The sequence below is a fragment of the Siniperca chuatsi genome, linkage group LG18 (genome assembly GCF_020085105.1).
Source record: "Siniperca chuatsi isolate FFG_IHB_CAS linkage group LG18, ASM2008510v1, whole genome shotgun sequence".
NCBI classification, from domain to species: domain Eukaryota; kingdom Metazoa; phylum Chordata; class Actinopteri; order Centrarchiformes; family Sinipercidae; genus Siniperca; species Siniperca chuatsi.
The window spans coordinates 20,765,319-20,784,699 of NC_058059.1; the positions used below are offsets into that span (position 1 = coordinate 20,765,319).

Sequence of the window (19,381 nt, forward strand, 5' to 3'; positions counted from 1 at the left end):
AAGAAGAGTACTGACGTCACTTGGGCATTGATTTTCCTGAACCAAGACGCTTACAGTTGGTGGCACTTGTTACACAGGCTGACTTTCTCCATTTACTAACATGAGATGTTATCTTCCAACAGGAAAAACATTTTATTTATTATCACCTGCACTAAAATCGAGTGATGTTGTGCACCAACAACTTCTCTGCCAGCTCTCATCTATCCGCCACGCCAGCTAATGCCTGCTCGCCACCTGATATCATGCCATTAGGGGAAAAGTGCTGGTTGGCGGGGTGATAGGTGGTACAAATGTGCCCTAAAAGGGCCTAGTCATGTGACCTGATGAAAAGGATGTACTGCGGGGCCAGTGCTGGCCAGGATTGATTTGTCATGCTATTTGTTTTGTGTTTACTTATTCTATGTTTTCCCCTTTATCCTTCTCTTAATCCATAAAACATTTTGGCATGTTGAAATTCACACCACACTGCCCCGCCCGCCCAAAGGGCATCCCTCCCTGCAACTACTCACTCATCCTCCACTTATACTTTACTAACATCCATCTTAGAGTGCTTTCTTTCTTTTCTTCATTTCCAGCAAACAAGCTCAGACAAGCCAAGTGTTTGTGACCTGCCCAGCAGGAAGCAGCAGAGAGCCAAAGCAAATGGCTGGTGAACAGAGTTGAGTGGCTAAGAGCCAGATATTTCTCTCAGCTTTTACCAAACAGAGCTAAAAGGAAAATGAATGCTGGACTTACATTCATTAGGTGGACACAAACACGACTCCAGTGGGATGATTATGTTTCTCTGCGTCTGGTGAATGGGTGTGAAGGGTATATATATTTGTTTGCCATAATAGCAATTTTTTTTATCCAATAGTATGTCAGGGATGTGTTTCTGTGAGATTGTTTTGGGGTGCCCTGGTAGTACAAAAATGCTTTAAAAAACCAGAATAAACAAACCTAATACATCATAAAATAATGAAAAGGATAAACATGCAGTTGAAAAAACAGGTTTTGTTACAGTGGAATTAATATTATGTCCTTTGCAATGACTTAAGCATCAGCGTTACATAAACTAGCCTATTGGATAGGACACCATGAAATCTTGTACAGACATTCATGGTCCACAGAGGATAAATCCATTTCATTTCTTTAGATTTCATGACATTCCCATCAGCCTCAGCTGTCCTTTTCTGTTTCCTGCTTATTAGCAAAATAATGTTAGCATGCTAACATGCTAAACTAAGATGGTGAACACAGTAAACATTTCCTGCTAAACATCAGCATATTATCATTGTCACTGCGGGCATGTTAGCATCCTGACATTAGCATTTAGCTCAACACGCCGCTGTGCGTACAGCCTCTCAGTGCCACTATCGTAGCTGACGCATCACTCTTGTTAATCGAGACATCTGGTTATATATCTGGTCATGTTGCATCTGCAGACAAAATAAGGGGTGCTGGGGGTGTTGATCTCAAATGGACAAGCATGTATACTGTATCTTTTATCTATATTAACAGCCCTCACATGTAAATCTTAATTATCTGACTCTTTCAAAAGCTGAAATTATAGCAATGCTGTCCTGGGTACCCCAGTGGAACATAGCACCATTACAGTTACTGTCACAGTCAGTATAATCTTTAATTAATTAATTGCAAGTGTCATCATTAATTAGATCACGGCTGTCATTGTTAATTAATGACATAACCTTGTAGAAGCAGAGGTGGGTCGCAGGATATTGTCAGGCGAGACCTTTGTTCTGGTCCATTGACCCTCTGCCGACACTCACCCTCTGTCACCCTCTGGGTGCTGTTTGATCCTGATTACAACCAGATAGTACTGGTCGGGTGTGATTTATAGCTTGATTTACAAAGGATCATTGTACTTATTTTCAAAACATATTGCAGGTTTTCAAGTACAATTTAGATTTTGCAATTACAGTTTAATATTTGGAATTTTCCTATTTTTGTAGTGAGTTTTGACCTAAATTTGAACTCAGTTACTCTATTCTTGTAGAGTCTTTTTAATGGATACATCCAGTTACGTTGGTTACTTGCCTATCCATACTTTGAACCATGTTATTTAAAAACAAACTGACAAGCATAGTGACACTGTCAGCGAGCCATGACAGTGAGCCAGCATGCACAATACCAAGATTCTGAAACCAATGCAGCTAAATGGAATTCAGCCATCATTAATTTTATTATTTAACACCTGTGTTTTTCCTACTGATGAAATGTCAAAATGTCTTGCATGAAAAAGGCCTATTTGACTCAAAACACAGTTTGAAAGACGTGAACATTTTCTAGGCAGGGAGACTGTAACGAAAATGCTATAGAGATGCATTATGGGAAATGTAGGATTTGGTGTTTTGGAGCTTGGCCATTACTTGAGACTAAAAGTCAGAATATTGTGGCCTCTGCTGCTTTGAATCTTTTCTAAATCTATCTCCTATAAGTCTCCTAACGTACCGCACTAAATAACAGGAGCACCCCTTTAAAAATGTATCCTGACAGTTCATTCCTGAAAGGCAGTTTGATTACAAACTAAATCAACTCAATTTTAGGAGAAAAGTGCCCAGAAAAATGGGAAATCTGAACCACTACAGTTCCATGACGACTGAGGAAACTGATAAAGAACGTGTTATACAGTGGAAAGCTTGAGGAAAATAGTAAGTGGACCTTGAGTTGAGAATGTAATGTATCTTATTAATTTATGGCAACTATTTATGACAGGATCTCTTTTTATTATTTCATTTATCACAGCTTCTTCTCTTAGGTCTTTAATTCTTATTAAAGGCTTCATTGTGGGCTTGTTTTTTTTTTTTTTTGCTCTTCTCTTTCTCCTCTCTGCTCCACATTCAGTGTGGATTCAACATGCCCGGGCAAATCTATCACTTCTGATGAATTTCAATCATGGGACAAGAGAAGGTAATTTTGCGGTGTGATGACAATGTTTTAACTCTTTGTGGCATTTACATCACAGGTCTAAACTCAGATGGGCTATTGACAGTTACATCAACAGTATGATATTTGTTTTTTTGCAACATTCATAAGCTCCTTCAAAATAACTCGAATTTAGACACCTCAGAACAGGATTTCGGCAAAAATACTTGAAAGCGCAGGCCTATAGTGAAAACTTCATTCCCATGCTTTACTCAGACATTCAAATGAGGATGAAATTTGCAAGTCAGGTTTTAAGCTGCACCCATTCACACGCAAATGAAGGGCGAAAACAACAACCAGCTCTGCAGCTCTACATTCAAATAGCCTACAATCTGGACCTCTGCCAGTTTAGGCCACCCCTTGTTTTCATATGAATGATTGACTAATTATGAATCATGGGATTTTCTTTCTCTCGTTTATCTAAACGAGGAAATGATCAGGTAGAGATTGTACTGTAGCCCCAACCTAAATAACCGCTGAATGTGAATGAGCAGCAGTTTCTCCACCAGCTCTGACCATAATAAAAACATTTTTCCCTCCATGGCCAGTAGCCTTGGAGCTGTTTTCATTCTCTGAAGGTTTTAGACACATGGAGGAGGACTTATCTGCGCTCTGTACATAAATTCAGGTCAGGCTTTGCTAGATCAAGTTAAATGTAAAACAGGAGGCAGGCAGGCAGGCAGCAGGTGAAGCGTGAAGCTCCCATTTGGCCGCGCTCAAATTTCACCAGGCGCAGAGAGGAGCTGCGCTTCTCCCTTTCATTCATGGCTCAGCGCTCCGCTCATCCCGTCGTCCCCATCGCGCTGCTGGTGTTTGGACTTGTTGTAATCCTGCTCCTGACTATCCCCACTGAGGACGTTCAGGAGGGACCGGGGTTCATGGTAAGGTCGGCTACGTTGGGTATTTTTGGATCAGTGTTTGTCAGGGTGTTAAGTTATCGGGATGGTATAACCAAAGCTCTGCTGTGCAGGATGCATAAGGGGAGCAAAGAAGGTTTTACACAGAAATATGTGGCACTAGAGGATTCTGTGACATTTGTACTTGGGTGTAGTTTACTCAAGTTCACACTTGAATCCTCTACTATTTTCACAATCATGAGTTCGTTTAATATTCACTGCTCAGCCGTTGAACCTTCAAACTATGGAAGCCCAGGACTGACAATACTGAATAAATCAAATTGAAACTGTAGGCCTATCTGTTATATGTTTGAATTATTACATAGCTCAGGAGGTCATTGAAAAAATAAATAAATTGTGCTTTATTTATTTATTGAGTTTTATTTAGATCTTAGATTAAGATATGTGGATATACTTCAGGTTTTGGCCCTTAAACACAACACTGTGTTGTTTTTGAGATCCCGTAAAATGTAATTTACAGGATAAAGGACTTAATCGGGATGATACTGCAGATATAAACAAGTTCATAAAAACCCTGGAGGACTCATAAATGTCTTCTTTATTGTCTTCTTCAAACTTCCTGCTAACTGACTGCATCCCACCAACGGCGTTTGCTGCCCTCTACAAGACAGGAGGAGGCAAATCCTGATAATAGCTCGAATTAGTAATTAGCACAAGTTATTAAACCAAGCACACTAATTACTAAATCAGGCACACAAATTAGGTTTTTTTCTCCATGACACCTCCCGGGGCCCAAATGTCACATATGGAAAAAAAAATTTATGAACATTTTAATATTGGGAAACACAATACAAAACCTGCCTTGTAAGCACTTATTTGATGATTTGCAGGCCAAAAGACCTCTGGGCGTAAAAACTGAGCTAACTTTCGATGAAAAGAGAAAGTTTTATAGATGTCCAGGTTACACATGATTATTGTTTCAACAGCATTTCAATTATTATATATTAACGTGTAATTATGACCTTGTTCATACTGAAAAATAGCTATTTAAATATTGTTGAAATAACAATAACATGAACTAGTTTTGATCTAGTTTCAGCCTAGACCAAATCAGTGCTTACTGGATGCCAAAATTAAAATTGAAGTTCAGACATAAAATTGAAAGAAATTGTGTAAGCAACTCCAAAGAAACCTTATATGTATGAAATTACTAAATGTGAAATGGACTTTGCATTTTCATTTTCAAACCATCAGTCAAAAAGAATTTGCTACCTGTGAAAACTCGAAAATGAAAATGCTTTCTTATCCTCTTCTGTTTCTGTAGTTTATTATCTGTATGTTTGTTGGTTCTTGGTCACTGCTAAATGTCACCCATCCCTCTCTTGCCGAAGATCAGCTGAGGACAGTATGTTGTTTGCCTATCACAAGGCAGCTATCAGTAACATTGTGATATATACACACTCAGGTGACCTCATGGCTGAAATACTGATAAACTGTATAGTTGCCTCATTGTAATGAAACAAATAATGTTACAAGATATATTTAGCCTTATTTCTAACAATTGCATGAAAGACATGAAACTGTAGTGCAGTGCTTTTTTGGCATTCAGAGCAGGATTGCTGCACCGATCAACTCCAGCTTCTGTTTCTTCTGCTTCCTTGTTTTTGTTTAAATATCCCATGGTTCCTTTCACTCAGCAACAATGTGGTCGACCAGTCACAAAAAAGGCCACACAAGGGTTTTTGTTACATTCTGCAGGGAGATAAGTGCAGGCCGTTCCCATAGTTTATCAAATGAAAGGATAAAACAGATCATTAGAGCTCCTCTGTGTTTTTGGCAAGTGTTAGAGCGAGTCCTTACAACTGACTGCACAGCGGTAATGAGAAAATATTATGAGAAATAACGCGGCACCACATGATGTTACTGTTCACCTGTTGTACTGATTTGAGAAGTTGTGTGTTTGCAAATGCCTGAGTGTGGAAGAATGTGCATGTGTGTATTTTTCTGCACGTGGATTTATGTCTGTGTGTGTGTGTGTGTGTGTGTGTGTGTGTGTCTGTGTGTGGTCCCTTTGGCTCGTCAATCACATACCTTCTTGCATGGCTGGATTTCTACACATTCTGAGTGTTTCCTTTCATTTAATTTAGTTTAGTATTCTACGTTGTAGTGAAAGTGGAAGCACTGTCAGGGCAACAGGGTTTTCGTCACAGTGAGTAGACCATGACCAGTTATGATGATGATCTATAATTCAGGTTAGGGAAACTTATCAGTACACTCTGATATATTTTAGGTTTCTCATATGGTAATGAAGTGTTATGATAGAGACTGCATCCATGAACAGGATAATAAGAAGCACCTGAGGATTCAATTCACACGACAGTCAGCTATACTCAGTTTGTGATTAGTTCATTTTTAACAGGGGGGATGGCCCAGTGGGAGCACCCCACGACTACACAGTGCTACTTGTCACTTTGATCACTTCTCTATAGAGTATATAGGCTACAATATAGTATAGAATTGAGTATTTATAGTATACAATATTATAGATCCAAGACAAAACTGACAGAAGGGCGGGACTGAGAGAAAAAGGCGCAATTACAAATCCATCTGCTACTTCAGCACCACGGACAGCGCCATGGATTTATCAATACACAGCTATCAGTTAAGCTACTGATAATTCAGAGCCATGGTCGGGCCATAGATTCCAACTTGCACAAACCTCAGTCAGATAAAGAATTATTGAGTCTGGCAGACTAGACTAACATATTCAACTAAACAACCCCTCTGCCTCTGCACTCTCTCTGCTACTAGGGGATGGAAAGGGGGGATGGCAGGTTAACAAAGGGGGATTCATTTTGATAATTTTGCTAACAAGGGGGGAGAGCAAGCCTAAGATAGTGATGGACACGCAATAGAGGTAGGCACCCTCAAACAAAAAGGAATATCACTAAAGAGGCTAAGAGCTAATGGCTTCAAAACATATAATATCATAAGAATCTTATTAGTCCTCATTTTAGAGGAAAACGGAGCAGAGAAAAATTGAACAAGCTTGTTCTTCTCTATGTATATAAAACATAACATAGCTTGAAAAAGTCAAAGCATGAGTTGTGTTTTCTGACTCAGACACTTAACAGAACAAACTGTAGGCGGAGAAGAAATTGCTCGTTGATATTTATCATTTTCCTCTTGCATACTTTACAGCAACAGTATAAAGTACGTTCCTATGATGATTGGGACAGATCAGTAGCTGGGTGAGAATTATGGAAAGAATCCAGGATTTCATCTGTGCTTTAATATCAGATGGTTGGGAGAGTTAATGAGTCCCAGATCCAGAAGGTTTCTATATGTTGAACTCAGCTTTGCCCTCAATACACAAAAACGCCTACAGAGCATTCCTGCAGTTGTTTCAATATGTGCATTTCATTTGCATTTCATGTTTTATTTTAAGAAATTGAATTTTCTAAGCCATAGGAATAACAAAAAATTCAATTGTGAAATAACATTTTCTCTTATTTTTTAAAAGTCATTCATGTTCTTCTATCTTGGCAACTGGACTCCCCTTTACAAGGCTGTCAGCACAATTACCTTTTGGAAATGCTTAGCTGTCTCTATTCTCAGTCTGCCTGTTACTCTCTGTAGTTTGGGATTGTCTTGGATGCTGGATCTTCGCACACAGCTTTGTATATATACAAGTGGCCGGCAGACAAGCAAAATGGCACCGGTGTGGTCACCCAGCACAGTGAATGTCATGTTCAGGGTAAGTATCAGCACTTTCTCCAACAATCCAAAAATCTCTATTTTGCATACCAAACACTAACAAGTAAAAATACTCCTATTCGTAGGCTTGAGAGGTGGCTCTGAAATGTTTCTAACTTTCTTCTTCTCAGAGGACAGCATCTGTAGTCAGCTCAGATTCACAGCAGTTACAACAGATTCCAACAGCAACCAAGATTCACAGTAAAAAAACAAGAAACTACAAAACATCCATGGAAATGTTTCAAACCACTGCTGCAACACTATCTGTTTCTCCTCTGTTCATTCTTAAGCTTAGTATGTTCCAGACGGCCATATGTTTTTTACCAAAATATGGCTTCTGTTTGACGCTAGCACAGCTTGCCTGTTGCTCACAACGACCATTAGCAAGCTAAAGCTAAGTAGCTAACCCCATAGCGACAAGTGGAAACTGTATATTTTGGCATATTTCAGCGAGAGTAGTGTACATATGAATTACGAAGAAAAAGAAGCCATTTATGCTGCAAGAGTGGTGAAAAGAGTTTTTGTGAGAAAATGTGAGTGGTTGAAACATACTGAGCATACAAGTGGACAGAGGCGCAGTAATGAGCTGTGGGAGTGGTCTGAATTTTTTTAATAGACGTTTTTATACTTTTTTTGGACTCTCTGGGTTGCCGTTGGGATCCTTTGTTTCTGTAATACCGCATTCATTTCACGTGGAAGTAATTACAGTGTCCAACTTGTAAATGCCATTCATTACCCATCATTCAAGGTAATTAAGGTAAATCGATATAGTGCCATACTGACCATGCACAGTATTTTAAGCCTTACATGACCAACTCTGCAGTCATACAACTGTTTTGAGTTTTCCAATGAAAGCATGCAAGTTGTAAACATAGGAATCTTTTAATAATGTGTCGGTCGCAAACGAGTCGGCTCCGATTTCAGAGTGTAGCTTTAATCTTCTGATAGTGAAATCATACCAGGAATATGCACTCGGTATAACACTGTACTGTTTGTTTTGGTTACTTTAAAACTGACAAATTATACTTTCGAAAGTTTTTTTTGTTATACTCACTTGTTGGGTGGGGTCTGAAATAGTGCCAGCTGTTTCCTGTGAATAGATTATATTCTCACAGTACAGCACAGCAAGTGAAATAAATCTTTGTCTCAGGCACTCAAGAATCAGGAATGAGTCAGAGTTGAGCTCAGTGCCACTCCTTTCCTGCCAATGGGTCTTTATGTTTTTTGGCTTAGATAAACAAACACTTTTTTTCCCAAATTAGTCATGAACATGGTGATTACATTGTAATGTTTCATAATTGTAAAAATGCAACAATTTTCAAAAACAGCAAAATCAAACAATTTAAGTATTATAAGATGCCTTAAATAGTCTATAACCAGGGACTTCTGGTAACAGTAAGGAATAACTAATTTGTTGTTCTTCAAGTACATTTTTCAGTTTGAGTCAAGAAAAGAACGTATACCTACATTAACATTTTCAGAGTTCACCCACAGCTGTGAGCAGATTGTCATGCAGTTTTTTTTTGGTCGGGTAGCTGGGACATTTCTAGTCTTGTGGGTGTGATCGACTTGTGCGTTCGCAACACCTAACGCTGTTTTGTGCTAACACAAGAACAAGATTCTACGAGTCTTCAATGTAATCAAATGTGGTTTTCGTTTTTTTTTTTTATCCTGTTCATCACTCAGGCGGAGGAATCTCCAGCTATGCAGGCCAACAGGGAGCAGCAGGGCAGAGCTTGGAGGCATGTCTGGAACAGGCAGTGAAGGACATCCCCAAAGAAAGACACCAGCTCACACCTGTGTACCTGGGAGCCACAGCTGGCATGAGGCTTCTGCAGTGAGTCAGTGTGTGTGTGGGGAGGGGGGGGGGGTGTCTCTGTGACCAGACTGTCTCTGTCTGTGTTAATTTTGTTTTGTTTCTACGTGACTTTGTTTTTCTTTCACATACAGAGCTTCACCTCTGTTATAGTTCTATGACTGTCCTAGGCTAATCCTTTGAGACAGTATGATAAGAATAAAACAAGAATTTTCGTCTACAGTAAAGTGCTCTTCAAAACATAATTATGTACCTTATGCAATATAAAACCAGCATTAAAACATAATTAGATATAAAGCGTAGGGATGCATGATATCTATCGGTGGCTGATATATTATCCAATAAGTGAATTATTGTTAATGTTCAATAAGGAATTTCAGCCAATAATGTGGGGCCTTTTTTTATAATAGCTGTCTGCAGGTCCTCTGTGGCTGTGAATGAACACTGCAACTATAATCATGTCAGAGGCAGGCAGAAAAATTTACATGAATTATATTGTTGCCTGGTAGTACTTTCAGAGGGGAAAAGATGTCACTAAAAATAGCATTTCTTGTGTTAACTACAATGTCATTATCATTATCAGCCCTGACATTTTATATTGATTCATCTTTAATATAGTAACATAGTATATATATTTGACATTGTTAATATAGTTTTATGTTATTTAGGTAAATCTAATGAATAAGCCTTTTGGAGAGGTTATTCCTCTCCCTGCACATTACGTTCTGCTATTATTATTATTTTTATGTCCTGTTTGATTTTACATTTTGCAAATAAATAAAACATATAACACAATGACCCCTCATGAATAGGTAGTTCATCTTTGTTAATATTAAGTTTTTAATAACCTTTATGAAATCACTAGCAATCTAGGTATATTTAACTTAGCTGACATTACCAATAAGCAGCAAGCTAACTGCAAAATGAAGTAGCTAGTTAAGGTAAACAACATCACCAGTGACATCTGTGAAATGATGGATTTGGTCGTATGCATACTGCCGTGGAAGAAAAAGTCAGTCCAGATGTCGGCATTTTCACGGATAATGCCGACATCTGGACTCAAAGGACTTATACCGACATGTTCTTGACTCAGTGAATGTGCATACCTTATCTTGGATTACCTATCTACATATTTTGCATACAGAGCTGTGTGGCCTATGTCTGTTAAGATATGAGCCCTGTAGATACTCCTCCTTTCTTTACTTAAATGAGGGAATACAAACATACAGCCTGTCCTCCAGTACATATGAAATAAACAAACTACTGTAAGTTGCCTGCTTATAACAGTTCTTCAGCAGGTCTACAGCATATTAAGTTATATATACATATTATTTAGTAGTAGTAGAAAGTAGAAGTATGGTGTAAACCAAACTGGTCATGTGTGAGGTTTGCTGTCTTGGCATGGTTGTTAAGACATTTTTCTTCAATCTATCTGCATCTTTTATTCCTCTAATTGAGCAAGACAGTGTGACTGTGCATGAAGCTTTGAGAACATAAAGTAGATGAGGTTTGACTTTATGCAAATATGCAGCAGAAAACAGCTGCCCAATCACTCAGACTGAGGTGAATATGTAAATCATTTGCTCGGTGTAAATGTGTCCAAAAGCTACAATTTGACTAAGAAGCAACAGCCTGCCTATTTTTTATCTGTCTGCACACTCAAAACTTCCCTTAGCACTCTTAAAATGTTGGCACTAATGTAACTCCATACAATGTACATATATGAACTGTTTATAACACTCTCTCCATCACTTCCCTCAGTGCTGGTTGCAGCTCAGGCCTTTTCTTACACTGCTGCTCAGAGAAATCCTTGCAAAAGATGCAAGTGTAGAAAGGCAGGAACAAAAACTGTACATAACTAAAATATAATTAATCAATAGAGAGATTCTGTCTTCATGTCTGTCTGGGACGGGTCCATTTGGGGGCTTTTAGTGGAGTCTGGTGGGCTGGTTGAAGTTGTTATCAGGTGCTGGTGCATCTGGTCCTGCTGACAAACGTGTAACTGATTTCACTTTGGCATCTCCATGAAGTTTTCAAAGGACTAAGTTCCAGCCTTAAGATCTGGGTCAGTTTAACCTTTATAGCTTTAGGGGTCAGCAGTGAAATGAGACATAAGCGATGTTTATGAAAACTGCACATTTTTCAAATGTAGCATTTTATTAATACAACCTCTGAATGAATGTTCATAAAAGTTATCTACTACAGCTGTAACCATTTAGTAAAATAACTCTTGTTTCTCCCCACCAGTCTCTCCAGCCCGGAGCAGTCGGTTCAGATTCTGCAGGAAGTGGGCAACAAAATCCAGTCCTACCCTTTCAGCTACCAGGGGGCGGCCATACTGAGCGGTCAAGAGGAGGGGGCGTACGGCTGGGTCACCGTCAACTATCTCTTAGAGAACTTCATAAAGGTACCATAACATGTACAAAGTGTGTTTTGGCAGTGAGCAAGCTTTAATCAGTTCGAATTTTTTTAAAGGTATCTGCCAGTATTTTGATCTAAATCAACTATAGAGTCCCATACGGTGGCCCTAAATTGGTGAAGACGTTTTCTTAATTTGCCTGTGTTTTGTCTATTTGCATGTGTTTTCTTAAGTTGCAGTGCGTTGAGCTCTCAGCCCCACCGGAGTCAAATGATGATTCATTTAGAAATCTTCAATGTACGGCAACAGCTGACTATTTTATTTATTTATTTATTTTATTTGTAAAGGGACCGTGTACAACATTAAACATAAATGTTACCATTTGATGCATTGTACCAGAGTTAGCTTAAAGCTAATTTTCACCTGCAGTCCCTTGGCAGGTCACTAATGAGGGTATTTGTACTTTTGTGAAGCAGGATGCTGCTAAAAAGCACCTTGCATTAGAATAATTTCCCTTTAAGTAATTAATTTTAAACATTTGTCTAGTTTTTGCACTTAAATGTTGCAAAGATGAATTGACTGCAGGTGTTTGTCTCTTTAATGCTTATTTAGCGGGTGACTGATGACACCTAGTGGCCTCTCCAAAACCAATGATCAGTATCACTATTCCCTCGGATGTCAGAGGTGACTGCTTGTTGTCAGCTTGTTAGTGGGGATGAATCGCAGCGTCATCTGGGGAAATTTGGATAGATAGCGTTAGCTTATAAAATAAATAATAACAGTTCTTCCTATGTGTAGGAAAAGGACAGCTGCTCTTAAGATAATGAACAGGAAAAAGCCCATTACCTTCTGCTTCTGTTTCCCTTATTATTTCTTTGCAGTATGGTTTTGTGGGGCGCTGGTTAAGCCCTGGCAGACCCACAGTGGGGGCGCTTGATTTCGGCGGGGCATCCACCCAGATAACATTTGCGACTCAAGCGGAAGTAGAGGACGAACATGACATGAAAAAGCTGCATCTTTATGGCCAGGAGTACTCTCTGTACACACACAGCTTCCTGTGCTTCGGGCAGGACCAGGTCCTCAAGAGACTGCTGGCTCATATAGTGAAGGTAGTGTAACATGCCACACTCACTAAAACCGAAATACAAAATTTACTTTGTCATCATATATATAGATGTAGTGGCTATAGGCCTTTTTGTGGTATTTATATTATAACACAGGAACGAGAGTGAATACCTTGAACCTGAAACAAAAAGACAACATGTTATCAAGATATTGTGACAAAGTTTATTTAAGTGATATGACCTCATGTGGACTGTAGAACATTTTGGCAGTTAAAAACAAGCGATGTGCTGTGTAGATAGTGACAACACTTGTTTTCTCTGGTCAGGATACAGATGTCAGTGTCTTCACTGTCTTTAGACCCAGACTAGGCCAGTTAAACAGATCCATAATTACGATCGAATGGTGGATTTCAGTAGAACATACAACTTTATGAGTAGTAAAATGTGCAAATTGTATGCTTTGTATGTACATGCAGATTCCAGACATTATATTTATGTTTTCTATCTTGTCGTTGTATATATAAGTCTGGTATTAAAGTAGCATACATATAAAACAAATAGCATAATAATTATGTATGAAATCTGTATGAAAGTTGCTATTATTATTAGAGCCCGACCAATAGGTCTACTGTATTTTTGAGGCAGATACTGATGGCGATATCGACATTTGAGAGTTTGAAAAATATACATTACAATATATATTACACACATGACATACACACATAGCATAAACAAACATAATATCCTTTAAATTTGGTTATCAAAGAATTGTGACTGAGCAGGACATTTTACAGTTGAAAAATAAACTTGTACTTTTACTGCAGTAACACGTTAGAGCTAAAATCTCCCAGTAAAATCAGCCATGCCAATATTGGTCGGGTTCTAATTATTTTATTACGAAACACAAAATTTCACAATAATTGTATGGTAGTGTAAAAAGTACATAATTACACATGCGCATTTAAATAAATATAAGGAATAATTCTAATAGTGTTTTTGATGGGTTTGTTAAGGGAATGTTTCATCTCTCTCTCTCTCTCTCTCTCTCTCAGTCTCAGGGTTACTCTGGGTCAGTCACTCACCCCTGCTATCCTGCAGACCACAGTAGAACCTTAAAGTTGAACAGTATATTCAACTGTCCGTGCACAGCAAAGTACAAACCCAGCTCCTACATCTCCCAGGCTTCTCTGACAGTACAAGGAAGCGGACATTATGAACACTGTCTTGCCAACGTGTCCGAGTTGTTCTCCTTCGACAGCTGCCCCTTCTCCCAGTGCTCCTTTGATGAAGTATTCCAGCCAAATGTCACCGGTAGCTTCATGGTAAGAAAGGCAGGAGTGGATGACACAGAGGGGTTATACACACTGGTAACATTATAGACTAAAGGTCAGCCTGCACACAAGGGGTACAGACACAGCGTTAGTGATGCTTACAAAGTTATCATTTTTTCCCATTTTTGGAACCACAGACTGTATTGTATTCTGCTGTATTCTGTATGTCAAAGATTATATAGACTGAAGAGCACAAGATGTGACATATTTCCTTCAGTAAAAGTAGCAACGCCACAGTATAAAAATATTCCATTACAAGCATTCAAAAATATAAACGTGTATATAAATATAAAACTATCAAAATAACACTAATGAATGGTTCCTTTCATTAATTTTCCAACCATGCAAATCAAAGTTATGTATATATATATATATGTAATCAAAAATATAATGAATTAAAATTGAAAAAATGCAGTGTTGGTGCTTAAAGTGAAACTACTTAATGTACTGTTGAGGAGTTTGTATCCATATAAGTTCATCATATTTATAATATGTATGTTTGTATGTTTCGTATGCAAAGTGACTGAGACTCTGAGATGAAACTGAGTTCTTCTCTGAAATGCAGTGCAGGAAAAGTAGAAAGTCTCCAAAAATATAAATAGTCAAGTAAAAGTACGAGTACCTCCAAACTGTAATAAAGTACAGTACTTGTACGGTGTAAGAATTACTCTAACTAAAGAGCAGAATTGCACACAATAACTGCACGACAATCTGTGTTGTGACTTTGCACAGACATATTGACAACTTACAGATTTTCACAGTAGGCTACACACTAGAATAAGCACAACATGGCCTCAAAATGCTTAGAAAAACATAGAAACAAAGGCTGTACCCATTATTTATGTCATTCTATTGCTATCATAGCTAAATTATTTTCCATTTACTAGTAATTGCCCCAGTCTGAGTTTTGTATTTTGTCCTCTTTCTGTGTTATCAGGCGTTCTCTGCATTCTTCTACATTCACTCCTTCCTGCAGCGTATCACCGGTATCACTGTGAGCACTCCTTCACAGCTGGAGGAGGCAGCCAAAACTGTGTGCAGGATGACTTTCAATCAAGTAATGTTCTTGTGCATTTATGTTCTATTTGTTTATAATATCTCATTTGCATGCATGTATGGAGTGTGCCACCTGATGAAATTTACATTTTCAAGTGATGCTTTTAAAACCATCCGTAATGGCTTTGGTAAAAAACATTTTTAAAAGGCTTTTTATTAACTGCATTTGCAAATATGTCTTCCTGTCATATTACCCCTCACAGTTCATTTATTATTTTAAAATTTCACATTTTAGGTTTCTGTTTCATGACCACTTTAATTTAAAGAAACCTCTTTTTAATTTAAAAATGAAAGGTTGGCAATTAATAGGTATATTTAATTATCATTCTTAATTATTGTCAGTCGGTTCAGCATTTTGGTCCAGACTGAAATATTTCAACAGCTATTTGACAGACTGTCATGACATTTTGTACAAACATTCATGGTGCCCAGAGGATGTATCCTACTTTGGTGATCCCCTGACTTCTCATCTAGTACCATCAGCAGGTCAAAGATTTCACTTATCCTATGAAATATGTTCACATCCACTACAGAATGAAATCACAATGGATGAAATTTGGTACACACATTCATGTTCCCTTCAGGATGAATGGTAATGGTCATTTTTATTTGTCCAATACTTTGGTTTATGACTACAGTGGTGTGAAAAAGTGTTTGCCTCCTTCCTGATTTCTTATGTTTTTGCATGTTTGTCACACTTAAATGTTTCAGATCATCAAACAAATTTAAATATTAGTCAAAGATAACACAAGTAAACACAAAATGCAGTTTTTAAATGAAGGTTGTTATTATTAAGGGAAAACAAAATCCAAACCTACATGACCCTGTGTGAAAAAGTGATTGCCCCTAAACCTAATAACTGGTTGGGCCACCCTTAGCAGCAGCAACTGCAATCAAGCGTTTGCGATAACTTAAATGAGTCTTTTACAGCGCTGTGGAGGAATTTTGGCCCACTTATCTTTGCAGAATTGTTGTAATTCAGCAACATTGGAGGGTTTTCGAGCATGAACTGCCTTTGTAAGGTCATGCCACAGCATCTCAATAGGATTCAGGTCAGGACTTTGACTAGGCCACTACAAAGTCTTCATTTTGTTCTGCTTCAGCCATTCAGAGACCCCACAACAACATCCAAAGAACGGCAGGCCTCACTTGCCTCAGCTAAGGTCAATGTTCATGACTCCACCATAAGAATACCTGCTAAATATCAGCATATTAGCATTGTCACTGCGAGTATGTTAGCATTTAGCTCAAAGCACCATTTTGTACAGCCCGAACAGAGTTACCATAGCCGTAGACTCTTGTTTAAATACACTGACTATAATTAACCAATAAATACAATCAGAATTATTCTAGTGGCACACTCCATACCGCATGTACATTTTGGGCGGATGAGCATCCTTTTTTAATTTTTTTATTTATTATATTTTAACATTTTAACACAGTCTTGGTTTTTGTTCCAGATGCTGCTTCTTGCTCCAGAGGAAAAGTCTCGTTTGCAGGAATATTGTGCGTCCACTGTGTTTATTCAGATTCTCATGCTGAGAGGATACAGCTTCGATGAGATGTCGTTCCCACGCATTTCCTTCCAGAAGAAGGTGACAGCTTCATCATCACTCTACCAAAAAAGAATATCCTCAATGCTCATTTGCAATTAAAGACCCATTTTCTACTAACTTGCTGTAATCGTTTGTTGCTCCTCCAGGCAGGGGATACTTCGGTGGGTTGGGCTCTTGGCTACATGCTGAGTTTGAGCAATTTGCTGCCGGCAGAGAGAGCGGGGATGAAGAAGGCCCTGACCCCGGGAGCGTGGGGAACGCTTATCTTTCTCTTTGTCTTCTTGCTGGTGGCAGTCCTGGTCTTCATCTTCCTCCGAACTCGTGATGGGAAGACAAAAGGAGGCAGTGAAAGCACCATCTAGATCTGTCTGCAACAACATACAGGGCAGTGTGAAAACAGAGACAGTAATACGTTTTTGTGTGTGTGTGTTGGCTCTGTACTCCACACTATAGCACTGTAGCACACTGGATCTGAAATTACATTATAAGGTTAGAGAACGGAATTTCTGCTTTATTTAAGTGTGTTCACATTATTATGGGTGAACAGTGCAGGAACGGTTTCTCTTTTTATACAGAGTCACCAAGCAGGACAATGATCCTAAACATGGAGACTGGACTGTATATTCACTGCAAAGTCATTTGGAGTTATGTTAACTTGTCCACTTACTCTCTGTCCCCTAAAATTGTAGGACTGTGTATAAAAACGACTACAACTTCATCTGATGAAAGTCGGGACTTTAACTTTATAGTATTTCTTTCATTCAAATCCACTGTGCTAAAGTACAGAGCCAACACAATGAAAAACGTGTCACTGACCAAGTACTCTGACTTCCCTGTAGGTTTAAGAATATAGTACTCCTCTGGTAGCATTGGCACTATAGGGGAGGTCTGAATGTAATTGTTATTCTTATAAAGTCAAACCAATTTTAGGTTGTATGGAATGTAAAAAATTCCAGCTTTTTGTTTTTGTAGAAAGTGTGACTATACTCTGAAGCACTTTAACAGTACAATGAAGCATGCTATGGAAATAACTACCAGCTTAATATGTAAGAAACCACTATTTTTAAATGTTTAGTATTCAAAGATGTTTTTCAGGGGGAAGTTTTTATTTGCATTTTAGATTGGATTCACTTTAAATAATCAATAACATACAGACATGGTGAACAGTAGGTGTTTGCATATTATAAACATTTGTTGACAGAAACAAACTCCAGTCCCTGAGAACCTTAAAGCTGTTTGGATTAGTCTCATTGTGTCATTGTGAGGCAGATTAAGTTTTTTCATAGAAACCGTGTGTCACATGGAGGAGGTTATTAATTCATTTTGACAGACTTGAATCACTGGTGAGCAAAAGCTGAGTTTTAGTCAGTAAGGACTGAAAAACAATCACGGGGTCTCTCAACAAAGATTTAACAGTCAAACTTTTACGGTGCAAATAACACCTGATTATGCAATGAAATCTAACACAGTGACCCTGCAACAAATAACCATCCGTCTGTAGTAGTGATCAGTTTTAGTTGACATTGTGTCAGACAGGTGTTGATTCAGCTCAGTGGTCATTTTTTAATCTGACATATGTGTCAGATACATAGGAATTGTATCATTTTGTACAACATATTTTGCACTATGAAAATAGCATTTAAGGGCTGCTGTATTGGATTGGATTACACATTACATGTTACCTGTTTTATTGTGCATTACAGACCTGAGGTGAAACATGAAAACAATTTAACCCTCCACAAATGATTTACATTGTCAACAAATATAAATCATTTTACATTAAAAGGCTAATCAAAGGTCTTAAACATGATCATTTACTGCATTTCAAGAAGTTATGCTGCAACATAAAGACATTCCAATGTGTACCAGGTGTGCTGGCATAAAAAGGCAAAGGCAACTCTTGACATGTAGCAATGCTAATCTCCAAGATGTTTCAGATTAATGCCCCTTCATGTTGAATTCTTATGTATATTGCAGCATGTGAAATTATTCTTACAGCAAAATATGTTTTTGTTCTGAAACAAATGGACAATCCTAGTTAAAGCTGATGCAGTTTACTGTGTGTCGCTTACAACCCATTCAATAAATGTTAGATGAGTGTGACAAACAAATTTTATACCTTATCAACATTTTCACTAGAATTAGCCACATAAAATGCTTAGTTAGTATTATACTCTACTTTCCCAAAGATATGGTCTCTGACTTGACAGAAAGAATCCTGCGTATCGTGGCTGCACACCCAAATGTGGAAAATCATATCTGCACTTAGGGACCAATGATGTTGTGAAACAAAAGTCTGAAGTGCTTAAACGGGACTTTACTGATCTGTTGAACACAGTCCCCCGCTAGATTCAGAATCATCCTCTGTCTCCCCAGCTTGATGAAACTACAGCACGTCCAGTTGCTTGTGTACAAAATACAGCATGCTCTAACTCACATCTGCCAGGCCCAGACTACAAGGCTAATGGCACTCATGACTCTTCTCAGGACAAGGCTGGTTAGACCAAGATAACATTGCAGCTGTTCTTATCGAGTCTACCCCTCCCAACTTCAGTTTTTTGATTCCCTCCAATGCAAGAAGATGTCTTACAGAAATTTTCCCATCTTTTGAATATGTGGCTCTTCAGTTGAATTCCTCTTCTCGAGCTATATTTCTAAATA

General features: G+C 38.4%; 1 protein-coding gene across 1 annotated transcript; it reads left to right on the top strand.

The window, feature by feature from the left end:
• Positions 1-3,352: 3,352 nt before the first annotated feature.
• entpd2b (ectonucleoside triphosphate diphosphohydrolase 2b) lies at positions 3,353-17,951 on the top strand. The gene is made up of 9 exons (XM_044173605.1): positions 3,353-3,806; positions 7,422-7,539; positions 9,225-9,375; positions 11,602-11,761; positions 12,595-12,822; positions 13,830-14,099; positions 15,046-15,165; positions 16,625-16,759; positions 16,867-17,951. Exons 1-9 carry the CDS (start codon positions 3,690-3,692, stop codon positions 17,080-17,082), a joined length of 1,515 nt encoding a protein of 504 aa, XP_044029540.1. The 5' UTR covers positions 3,353-3,689; the 3' UTR covers positions 17,083-17,951.
• The last annotated feature ends 1,430 nt before the right edge of the window (positions 17,952-19,381 follow it).

What these genes read in the sequence shown, in the direction of transcription:
- entpd2b (XM_044173605.1), top strand. Translation starts at nt 3,690, where the DNA reads ATGGCTCAGCGCTCCGCTCATCCCGTCGTCCCCATCGCGCTGCTGGTG. An exon ending in TGCTGGCTCATATAGTGAAG is followed by an intron (nt 12,823 to 13,829) that starts GTAGTGTAACAT and finishes TCTCTCTCTCAG; the next exon opens with TCTCAGGGTTACTCTGGGTC. An exon ending in ATGTCACCGGTAGCTTCATG is followed by an intron (nt 14,100 to 15,045) that starts GTAAGAAAGGCA and finishes CTGTGTTATCAG; the next exon opens with GCGTTCTCTGCATTCTTCTA.